The sequence below is a fragment of the Thunnus maccoyii genome, chromosome 4 (assembly GCF_910596095.1).
Source record: "Thunnus maccoyii chromosome 4, fThuMac1.1, whole genome shotgun sequence".
Taxonomy (NCBI): Eukaryota; Metazoa; Chordata; class Actinopteri; order Scombriformes; family Scombridae; genus Thunnus; species Thunnus maccoyii.
The window spans coordinates 32,507,467-32,519,955 of record NC_056536.1 but is presented as its reverse complement, the minus strand read 5'-3'; the positions used below and the strand labels follow the sequence as shown (position 1 = coordinate 32,519,955).

The 12,489-nt window shown below is 40.1% G+C and overlaps 1 protein-coding gene across 2 annotated transcripts in view; it reads right to left on the bottom strand.

Annotated features, from left to right (window-relative positions):
- The window catches only part of otud5a (OTU deubiquitinase 5a), a 33,779-nt gene extending 25,022 nt beyond the window's left edge, over positions 1-8,757 (bottom strand). Inside the window, exons 1-2 of one of the 2 annotated variants that reach the window (XM_042409418.1) lie at positions 8,078-8,757; positions 1,726-1,819 (exon numbers count right to left, since the gene is read on the bottom strand). In XM_042409418.1, the coding sequence (XP_042265352.1) occupies positions 1,726-1,819; positions 8,078-8,671 (688 nt within the window). In that variant the 5' untranslated portion in view covers positions 8,672-8,757. The remainder of the gene's footprint in view (positions 1-1,725; positions 1,820-8,077) is intronic. The other variant, XM_042409419.1, reaches the window with a different exon arrangement.
- Between the last annotated feature and the right edge of the window lie 3,732 nt (positions 8,758-12,489).

The window sequence follows — 12,489 nt, the reverse complement described above, 5'->3', positions numbered from 1 at the left end:
ACTCCTTATTTATCTTCTACTGGTCCTTTATGCAGCCCCTCAGTTCAGCCTCTGTCTGAAACAGGCCGTTTTAGCTCCTGTCTCTTTAAGGCCCCGCCTCCTGATGAGCTCCACTCTGTTCTGATTGGTCAGCTTTCAGGAAGCTTCCTCCGGCTCCGGAGGCTACGTAAACAAACTATAGTAGCAGGATTTTATGTGTTTTTATCCTTCTTTACTCCAAAAGGAAGCTTATTAAATCCACCTGTAAGTGCTGCCCCATAAAAATCACAGAGTTGATGATGATGATGATTCGCTGTAGGTTTTTTTTTCTCCACGTCATGATACACAGAGTAATGCAGCCTGACAGGCCTAAACCACCTAAATACATAACTGTGATGGAAACAGAGGACAGCGTGACGCAGTGTGACGGTGTCTCCTGCTCTGAACTCTCAGCTCTGGTGTTAAATGTGCAGCTAAACTCTCTACCGTCCAGCGTGATCCACTCGTCAGCTGTCAGCAGCCAACCAAATCTGATGTCTTAAAGGTAAAACATGAGACTCATGTAGTTGTTATATGAGTTTAGTGCGGGGCGGCTGCTCTGCTGCTGCACCGGATTGTATTTTAACTGCAGTAATTGGGCAGAGACATGAATAATATAACACATAGGAGCCTGTATTGAAGAAATAAATAAAAAGTAATTAGAAAATGAGCGTGATGTGTTTGGGACTAGTTAAGCGCAGAAGAAATGAGGTCAGAATAAAAATAAAGAGCGTGAAGAAGAAAGTGTGACCGCAGTTATCACACAATTATTTCAAATCACTGTGAAAATATACGTAATGAGATAAATATAGAGAGATAGAGATGCTAACTGCGTCTGTTTGGTGCTGAGCAGGTAGTGTACGTTTTCTCTGAAAACGGCGCTATGAGACGCTGAGAGTGAACCAGAACAGTAAAGTTGCAGCCGGACAGATAAACAATGAGCTGAAACTCACTATAAAGCTCCGTAAAGCCGAGAGGAGCTGCAGAGTCGCTGATAATTCTCTGTAGGTTCATCACTACGAGCCACAACCAACATTAAACACTGACACATCAGACTGTGGAGTTATTATAATATAGACTATAGAAGCTTTAATAATCCAGTGTATAAAATGTCAGAAAACTGTGAAAAATCTCTGAGCAGCAGTCAGAAACACAAAGATGTTGAGTTTACTATCATGGAAAACTGTTGAAATCAGGAAATGTTCACATTTGAGAAGCTGCTATCAGAGACTTTGTGGCATCCAAAAAGAGAAGAAAACAATAAAGAAATACAACAGCTGTGCAATAAAATCCACCGTCATTAAGGTTGTTTGTTTTTTTTTTTACATTTTTGTCCACCACATTTAATCAATTAAAAGGAGACAAAACATTAGAAACGCCTCAGTAATAAAATACAGTCCGACACTGACACCTGCTGGTGACCAGAGGAACTGCAGACACACCTGAAAACACCAGGCCTGTATGTTTCTGTCATAGGCTCCATCTGGGGACACGTTTCAGACTAAAAGACCTGTTAACTGGGGACGGCTGGTCCAACTGGGGACAAAAAGCTGTGTCCCCAGTTAGTAAAACACTGATGTTCGGATCAGTGGTTATTATTAGGGTTAGGGTAAGTCTCCAGGAAATGAATGTTAGTCTATGTAATGTCCCCAAAAATGACCTAAGCAAACGTGTGTGTGTGTGTGTGTGTGTGTGTGTGTCACTCACCGACAGCTCTGAACAGACACGCTCCGTCCTCCTTCATCTTCTTAATGACAAAGCCTTTCTTCTCTCTCAGAGCTTTTTCAAACCAGTGCTCCTGCTGAACACACAGGCACACATGCATGCGCACACACACACACACACACACACACACACACACACGCACACACACACACACACACACACACACACACACACACACATAAACACAGAGGGTCAGCTGGACAGCTACAGGTAAACAGTCACATTAAAGCTGAGCTGGGAGGACTTTACTACCCAGAATCCCACAGGAGAGACAGTTTGTCCAGATGATCTAAACTGAAAAATGTTGCTATAATCCCTCATTGAACAGAAAAAAAAAAACTGAGTGCGATAAGTACGATGAGTCAACACTGAAACATGAGGTGAGTCTGTGTCTCAGATATTAACTTGGTGAGTTCGGTGTTATTATTACTAATAAAAGTGATGAAAATCAACCCAGATCTTTAACCTTCAGTCTCGGCTGGATGCATGACTCAAACGTCTCTTTTCTCTGCTACACGGTTAAAAGTTCTTTCACAGACACAAAAGATGTGGATTAAACAGCTGAAACAGAAGTGGAGACGTGTCTCTGCTGAACACGCTGAAATGTTTCCAGTTGTCATTTGAACCGTGATGAAGACGAGACAGAGAGACACGCAGAGTACTGTCTGTCTTTAGGGAGATTCATGCTCGCGGCTGGATTAACTGACTCGAGGGCCAAACTCACCGTGGTTGAACACAAATATATTTGGGGATATCCACAGCTTGTACAGCATGTCTGATAATGCAGGACCAGCCTTTAGTTAAGGCTCTTATCAGCTGATGTTGTGCTTTGGTGGAAAATATTATACAAACCAACTGACACACTGTATAATAAACTGCAGATGTCCCGAGATATCTGATCCAGATATGTTTTAAAGGATTGATTTTGGCAAATAGTCTATAAAACTACCCTGAACAACAGGCAGCAGAGTTTGCTCTCTAATAACATTAAATAGAACATATTCTGCACATTTCCAGCTCTATATTTATATTCTGGGGCTCTACTGGAATATCTTTACATGATTTCCAGTTAAAAACTCCTTTTTCATCTTATACTGGTCCTTTAAGGCCCCCCCCCCCTCCCAATGAGCCCACTCTGTTCTGATTGGTCGGCTTCAGGAAGCTGCGTCTCGGCCGACAACGTAAACAAACCATCAAACAAACTACAGTAGCGAGATTTCACTCGTTTTTCTCGATCTTTACGTGAAATGTAAACTTCTCAAATCTATCCGTACATGTTTGAGCTGAAATCCGATCCAAAATATGAGTGGACAACACATGGAAACACCTTAGCAACCACCTTAGCAACCACCTCAGTGTTTCCCCTATAACAGTACAACGACAACCCCCGCCAGGCCAAAAAATATTTTTTTAAATGCCAAAAATAACGCCAAATATCCATTCATTCCGAAATCAATAGCGTTTGGGAGCCTCTGAGCAGTGCTGTTTCAAAACGTGAGTCAACATCTGTGTCGTTTAGGTAGCTTAACTCCTTTTAAGGAATGGGGGAGTACCAGTGTACCAGAAAAGTGACGATGAATGCAAGCGGAGCAAATCAGGCGGTGCAGCGTTCAGCCACAGGATGGAGCGGAGGTGTGCGGGGGGGGGGGGGGGGGGGGTGAGCGTGTTTATTTGTCCTCTGGAACGTAACCGCTGTGAAACAGGGCTCCCTCTCTTCATTCACTCTCTAGCTCGCTCGACCACTGCTGCTCTCTCTCTCTTTCTCTCGTCTTTTTTAAAAATGAGTCGGGAAGCAGACAGCAAATCCTAACTTTACTTTTAACATTAGTTGTTGTTAGTAAGTTGTCAGTCTGGCAGTAAATGTACAGACTACAGTGTGTCAGTTAATAAATGCTGCAGCATGTCAAGACCAAGAAAAGTCACGTCTGTTGTTTCCACAACTGCTGGAAAACTGAAGGGTGTTAGCTCCGAAGTTAGCAACGACGAGTTAGCCTAACCTGACGACGCTAAACAGAGAAATAGAGAACGGAGAAATCCACCCCCCACCATGCCAAACCACTCAGCCTAGGGAAAACACTGCACCTTAGCAACCACCTTAGCAACCGAGGCTACAGACAGACGGCTGTTTATGTGTTCATGTGCAACGAACTGAAATCAGCTCGTCTGCAAGGTAGAAAAAAACGTTGCAAACAAAGCGTTCAGAGCAGGTTGAAGCCCTGACTTTTGACTTGCAGGCAGCATTTCTATATACAATCACCTCGAGTTTTGTAACTTTGACATCAGAACAGGATATAAATAAATAACAGGAAACCACAAAAGGCAGAACGTCTCCTTTAAATGACGAAACCGATGTGAAAACGTATGAGCAGATCCTCTGTGAGCGGCGCCGTAGAACGACGCTCATTCATAAAAGACTTCAAACATCCGTCGGCGATGCAGCCTGAGAGAGAGAAAAACAAGAAAACTGTCTCACATTATAAAACTTTTAACTCACAGCTGTTTTCCAGCAGTGATGCTGCTTCCTCTCGCTGTCTGTAAACATCCTGTCATGTCTGAATGAAGCTGTGAGGAACACTTAAGTAAAAGTCTCCTCTGTCTGAATCACAAAAAGCTCTTTAACAGACAGATGTCTGAACAACAGCAGACCAGTTATTGGTCACATCTGGCAGCAGCTGGAAGACGCCGCAAATATCAGACAGTCAGACACAGAATGAAAATGAGAACAGCTACACTATGTAATAATAATAATAATAATAATAATAATAATAATAATAATAACAGCAGTCAGTCTGCAGGTGTTCATGTAGTTCAGTGGTTCCCAACGTGAACGCCTTGATGAAAGATTAATCATACTGTTCATTTAACGTGTATTTTCAATAAAGTTTTACCTCATTAATAAATTCTGCACCAGTAACATGAACTACGTTTTATGTTACCTTTCAAACACATCAAAACCGAATTAAAAAAAGCAATAAATATCACAACAATCGCTGCATTAAAAACAGTCGCAGGTTGCCAAAGAAAAGCTGAAAAACGTCTCAACACGAACACGAGTGAATCTGCAACAAAACAAAAACAACAAAACTCAGACTAAACGCGACTCTCTGACGGCTTAACGGACGCGTCTGATGATCGATCACTGTGGTGTTACATGTTCCCGACATCATACGTGTGTGTGACGTGATATGAAAACAAGACCTGCAGGTTGTTCTCTCATCAACTGCAGCAAGTCGAATTATTTTGATTAACATACATGAGGGGAGCAAAATATTAGGAACACTTTTCAATATAATGCAAACCAGCCTCCACTTCCACCTCGATAATAAACATAAAGGAGAATTATCACCTTTCTGACAACAACAACTTAAAAATGTAAAAGCTTCATAAAAGTAGAATTTATGGCAGATTTGTTGTGTTGGATTATTGCATCAGATTACACAGGTGTTCCTAATAAAGTGCTCAGCGAGGGTATGTTAGTAATTTAGGTATCGAACTTTCCTTATAAATAAAGAACAGTTTCCATCAATATCACCTGCTTTGAAAACAACAGTTACACAAAATTAAGATTTAATCTTGATGATTAAAAACTCAAAACTGGCATCTACAGTTTCTCATCAGAGCGACGTCATCACAACATTAACATCATATCTGGAGCTGCAACTAATGATTATTTTCATTAGTAATTAATCTACTTGTTTTCTCAGTTACTGGAGTGTTTGTGACGTCTGTTAAATGTCCAAAGCTTATTGCATCAGACCAACAGTCCAAAACCACAAAATCATCACTTTATTAAGTGTATGAAACCCAGAAAATATTCACATTTTGCTTCTAAAATTTGTTTAAGTGATTAACTGATTATCGATTGTTGACTTCCTGTTGATTGACTAACCGATTAATCGACTAATCGTTGAAGTTTTAATCATCTTTCATGTTTTACTGACTGATTATTCTGTAACCTGAGTTGAGGAAACACCTGCACAGGTGTTAGAAAGTGAATAATCCAGGTTTCTGAAAGCAGGATGTGTTGTTTACTTGGACAACTACCAAATATTTTCATTATTGATTCATCTGTTGTCTATGATTATGATTAATCGATTTATTTAGTCTATAAAATGTGTCAAACCCGTGAAAAAGGTTCGTCACCAATATGACGTCTTCATACAAACAGCTCAGAACATAAATATCTTCAGTTTACTGTGATAAACTGTTGGAACCAGAGAATGTTTGATGCTTTTCTTGATAAAATGACGTAAATGATTCATTGATTATCAAAATAGCTGCTGATTAGAGCTGCAGCGATTAGATGATTAACAGATTAGTCAATCAACACTAATTAACTGTCAAATAATTTGATAATCAAATCAACGTTCGGGTCATTTATTAAGCAAAACGGTCAAACAAACATAAATGTGAGGAAGCTTTTCTGTGTTTTACATGATAGTAAACTGAATATTTATGGATTTTTGACTGTTGATTATAGACAAATTATAGACTGTTTATATTATAGACTGTTTATATTATAGACTGTTTATATTACAGACTGTTATAATTACTTGCAGCCCAACTGCTGATTCATTTTTGTTCAATCAACAAATCGTAAATTATTGCAGCTCTATTGTTTACATGTGTAAAAACATAAACATGTTAGTCAAAAATCCCAATTAGAGCTGCAACTAACGATTATTGTCATTATTGATAAATCTGTTGATTATTTTCTGCATTGAACAATTAGTCGTCTGGTCTTTTAAAATGTCAGAAAATGGTGAAAAATGTCGATCACATGACATCTTCAAATGTTTTGTTTGGTCCACAACACAAATATATTCAGTTTACTGTCATAAAGGACTAAAAAAAACTGAAAATATTCACATTTAAGAAGCTGGAGTCAGAAAATTTTGAAAATCTTTTCTTAAAAAATGACTCAAAGCGATTAATTGATTGTCAAAACAGTTGACAATTAATTTAATAGCTGGCAAGTAATCGATTAATTGTGTAATCACTGCGGCTCTACTCCCGATCACGACCAAAATACTTGTGCGAATGTAAACACACTTATTTTCCAGATTTGCTCGGATCCATTTCCGACTTCATTTCTGCTGACTGGCTTATCAATAAATCGTTTCTGCTCTGCTTTAATTAATTATTCACTATTTACTTTAATACTTCAAAATGTCCTAATTAAAGGCAGAACCGGTGGAGTCGTTTCTCTTAAATGAAAGAGCAATTAGTCATCATCTTCTCCCTGAACGGTTCTGTCAACGAGACATCATCTAAACTGACTTCATACATCCAGTCTGATCCATCACAATTAATAGACAGATTACAGATAACCAAAAAGTAGAAACTAGCTCCACCTCCAGCAGCTACAACAGTAACATGCTGCTCTAACACTGATGCTTCACTATTAATAATCTAATGATGTCATATATAATAATATATCAGTCAGAGGGACCAAACCACTACTTTTACTGCAATACTTTAACTACATCAAGCCCATAATACTTATGTACTTTTACTGCAATACTTTAACTACATCAAACTCAATACTTATGTACTTTTACTGCAATACTTTAACTACATCAAGCTCATAATGTACTTTTACTGTAGTAAAGGGTCTGAATACCTCTTCAACTGCAGCCAATATAACCCCATAAAAATACTCTAAAATTATTATACACTTATTATGTATTTATATATTAAGCTGCAAATACACATGTTGTATTGGAGTATTGAAGCTTTTAACAAAAGTCATAATTTTATGCAAGAAAAGTAAATATTTTGAGGTTAAAGTAGTAATATTTCACTAAAAAAAAGGTTTTTCATGCAGGACTTTTATCTGTAACGGAGTATTTTTACACTGTTGTGTTGACACTTTTGCTTAAGTAGAGGATGTGAATACTGCTTCCTCCACTGGTGTGTAGTCAAGTTTAACAGATGGTTAAGTTTCGTTTCACCGGTTAATTTAACTACTAACAGAGGCTGCAGCATCTGTACTGTTGCCATGGTTACCTGCACTTTAACGAGAGGAGGCTGAACTGTTGACCTGAACCGTGTTTGAGATGAACACAAAGATGATTCTGAACAGACACCAAAACAAGACTTTACATGAGCATCGTGTAAAAAGATATTTGACACTGGAGAACATTATTCTACCTTGTTAACACATACTGAGTATAATTCGCCAACTTCTGTTTCTGAAACCCTGTTTAACCGTTTTAAAAGCTTTGTGATATGTTTTGTAATTATCTGACACATCGGTAACCGTTTTAGGTGTTCAGAGTGTAGCTGTTTAGCTTCGTTAGCTCGTAGCTCTCAGCTAACGTTAGCTTCCTACCTGCTCCACGGTGGCCGGGTCCACGGACTGCAGCCGGGCGGCGTTCTCGTACTCGTCCTCGCTGTTGTTCCCGGCTCCTTCTTCCGTGTCCTGGCTGGACCCAACTCCTCCCGGCCCGGTCACTCCGGGCTGGCCTCCGCCGGCCAGAGCCGCCACCACCCCGCCGGAGCAGGTGCCTGCCTGCCGCCGCCTCTTGCTCAGCCCGGGCCCGGAGCAGCAGCTGCCGATGCCTCCGCCGCAGCCGACCACACCGGCCGACACGACGAGCTCCCCGCGGGCCCCGGCCACCATACCGCCGCTGCTGTCCCTACCGTCGCCCGGCCCTACCGGGGAGACGGAGCCGACGGGCGGCGGAGAGGCCTGCTGCGGCCGGGAGCTCGCCTCGATGCTCCGCCGGTCGTCCCTACTGGAGGGCGGAGCGGGCTGGTAGGACCACGGCGGAGGGGAAGCCCTCGGCCGGGCTCCGGTTCGCCCCGTGTGCGGATGCTGGTGCGGGTGCTGGTGCGGGTCGGAGCCGCTCCGACGGTCACTGTCATCGGCGTGGTCCGAGACGCCGACCCCAGAGCTGGGCTTCTTCTTCGGCAGGATCGTCATGGTCGTGTGAGGCGGGGAGGCAGGGAGGGGGTCAGCGGGGGACGAGTCCTCCCTTTCTGGATCAAAAGCGTCGGTGTGTTCGCCCTCCGGCCCGGCCGTCCGCCTCCAATCACCGAGCTAAGGCTCCTAACGAACCGAAACGGGCGGCAGAAACAACGACGCGGCTTCTTTTCGACGTTTTAGTTGAACAAAAACAAAACGCGTCTCCCTCTTCCCTCCTGCCGTCCAGTCCACAAAACATCAACACAGGCTGACGGAGGGCCGCGACGTCACTTCCGGATTGCGACGGCATTTTTTTTTTACGTCATGCCGTTCATCGGACCTTTATTATTATTATTAATTATTATGTTTTTGTCCATATCAAACAATACATTTCTTCTATATCTAAATGTACAAACAAAAAAATGTTAAAACTTCTAACTCCTGCAAACTTATTTAACTATTCTTTTCTTTTACTCCTCTGACCCGGGGGGGGGGGGGGGGGGGGGGCCCAGTATCCACGAAGCTGGCTCACTTTCAACCGGGATAAATCACCATGGTAACCTAAACTGAACAGTTAACCTGCTCCGGAGCAAGTTTACTTCAGTCACCATTGACCAATCGGCTCACTGGGGGGTAAAAAGGGAGCCATCACACCTACCTTACAGGATCCTACGGAAGCTGATGCAATTATTTTGTAACGCCGTTATCTCGAGATTACAAATTAATTATCTCGAGAAACGAAGAGAAATGAAGCTTTCTGAAGCAGTGAATCATATGAAGTAATTATGTTGCAGTTTGATGGAGTCAAAATGGCTGCTGGGCAACTTTAACATTGCTTTTATATGTAAGGATTCAGAGGAAGATGTCAAGAAACAGACAAAATATACGTAAACTTACTGCTGTCATATGTTTGATGTTTTCTGTTAAATAAAGGTTATTTACTAAAAACAGTGTCAGTGCGTGGTTGTACAAGTATAAGGGGATAATTAGTCATTTGTTAATAAAGCTCATAGTAACCCTTTACTACTTTTATAAACTCTTTGATAAGTTAAGGATGAATCTTCCTGATCGTTATGACTGTGAGGCTGAAAACAGGTGATCAAATGAACCAGACGCTCATTTCTGAGTTCTCAATAATGAACAAAGAAGGTAGTTCCGGGTCTGAAGAATGAGGTCAAAGCAGAAGTGCCTTAAAGCTGCATCATGACCAGCAGGGGGCGACGCCGCTGGCTCCAAAAAATAAGATATATGTATATATTTATGTATATATATATCTTCTTAATTATTTTGCTCACAAAATTAATAAAATGTTCAATAAAAACAGGATGAAGGAGCCATTCTGTCTTTAATTATTGCCTGAAAGGTTTTTTATTTATTACATAACGCCGCCTTTGTTTTGAGTCTTTCTTGCTCTTTTCTTACTTGGTCACGTGATGGCGCTGTTGCTCTTGAATCTTACAATAATGTTGAAGAATGTTTGATTAATACACGTCATATTTTTTGATTGGAGTACTGTGTTATTGTCAGGGAATTCAATTATGACATTAAAATAAAATAAAATAAAATGAAACAATTAGCAAAGAGACTGTGGAAGAAGCTTTTTACATTCAATAAAACCAAAATAATACATAGAAGGGGGAAAATTTTAAAAATAAATGAATAAATACATAAATAAAGTAAATATCTAACTATTCATGTTTTTTGTCAGTTTTCCCGGTGAATATGTGTAAAAGTGTGTTATGTGAAGGTTGTTTCTCATCATACAGACATTATTCTGTCTAAAACGAGCAGTTTGATGCAATAAATGATGAATAGTTGTTGCTGATCATTGCTTGTATATTTCACATCACACAACGAATAAAAAAGGGACGACTTTCATTTTTCTGTTGTTGAACTCAAAGACTTTGACATCTTGATTAAAGATCCAAAAGAACCAAAAAAGAAGATTTTTTACATTAAACTTTAGTTAATGGAAAGTTTGTTCTTCGCTTTCACTATTTTTTGTATAACCAGACTTTTTTTTATATCTATTTGTTGTAAATAAAGTTTTTAAAAAGGTGTAACAGATGATGTTGAAACATTCTCACACCACAACATCAGAACACAAAAATACCTGAAAAACAAAAAACTACTCAGGAAGGTTTTCAGTCTGTTTATCTTCTCGTCCAGTTCAGGCTGCATTGTTGTTACATCAGGTCTGTTTCTGTTGCCTAGCAACCGGAGGAAGGAGGAGGAGGGACGGTCAGTGATGGAGAACAAAGGAGCTCAGCTGTCTGATCTGTTTGCTTTCACATCCAGAGGAAAACATTTTGAGGAAACTGGAGAATCTGACAGACGTGGCTTTGATTTTCCAGAGTTTAATCTGAAGTTATCGGAATTTCATAAACAAATATGAAACGACTGGAAGGTGATTTTTTATCACAACTTTACTGCTCCACATGGTGGAGGAACAAGACTATTACAGCTGACAGGAGAAATGATCTGTCAACACTGTGATGAGAAAAAAAGTGTTATTGATCTGGTAGAAAATCCTTTCTGTTTCACTTTTACAATGAATGTTTACAGCAACAAGATGGTTGTCATCATTATGCTGTCATCAGATAATTACAGTGGTGGAAGAAGATTGACGACTTTTATTATATTTAGACTTTGGATGGTATTCAGCTGTGCAACAACTCATAGACATGTGAAATGTGACCCCGACTACACACTGCTTTTTGTAAGACGTCAAAAGACAAAAAGGTTGGAAACCACTGGATTCATCTTTAACAATGTGTTGTATTTTAAAAGCTTGTTATATTATCCATTGTGTCAAATCTTCATCTGAAAAGTAACTAAAGCTGTCAAATAAATGTAGTGGAGTAGAAAGTACAATATTTCCCTCTGACATGTAGTGGAGTGGAAGTATAAAGTAGCATCACATGTAAAGTACAAGTACCTCAACACTGTACTTAGATACAGTACTTGAGTAAATGTACTTAGTTACTTTCCACCACTGATGAATGACACAGATCTCAGGTGTGTGATGTGTCATCGTTGCTACATAATTCTTCCTCTGTGGTCTAAACTTTGTGTACAATTAAAGAAAAAAACAGACAAAAGCATTTTTTTCATCTTGTTGCTGCAGCACCTGAAGTTTTTTTTTAAATACATGTGAGCGTCCTGATGATTACGTGTCTGTCATGCACACAACAACTAAAAATAAAAAATTAAATGATAAAGTCATGACTCAATCCCCTCCAGTAATAAAACCTGTTTTTCTTGTTCTTCGTGACGTTGTTCTCGTCTCTCTGCGGCGTCTGTTCTGAAAGTTTCTCACCTTAAATCTCAGCGCTGATCCTAAAAAGGCTGCATAAAGGGCTGGTGTGAGATGAATAAGGAGTTTTTAACTGTAAATCATGTGAAGCTATTCCAGTATAATATACGTATAGACCTGGATATGTGCACAATATGTCCCCTTAACCCAGAAACACAGAAGGTTGATTAACAGCTTTTCTCTTTGTTGTACAGAGTTTTACTAATTTTCCAATGATTTAATTATTGAACATCGTTGAACATGTGACCCCCCGCCCATAGACTATATATAGAGATATATATATATACTTATATACAGTCTATGTTCCCGTCTTGCAGAGTTATGTCAGCGTCACATGAAGAACCCGCCATTGTTGTCGAAGTCTCTGGTGTCACATTAGATTCCTCTGAGACTGAAATGATAATTACACCTTTAACAACCTGCAGCTGCTCATCATTAAAGGAAATAAATGAACTGTTTTTTCCTGCTCAGCTCCATTCCTGAACCACCAAATAATCTCCTGTCAATCATCCTCTTCTGC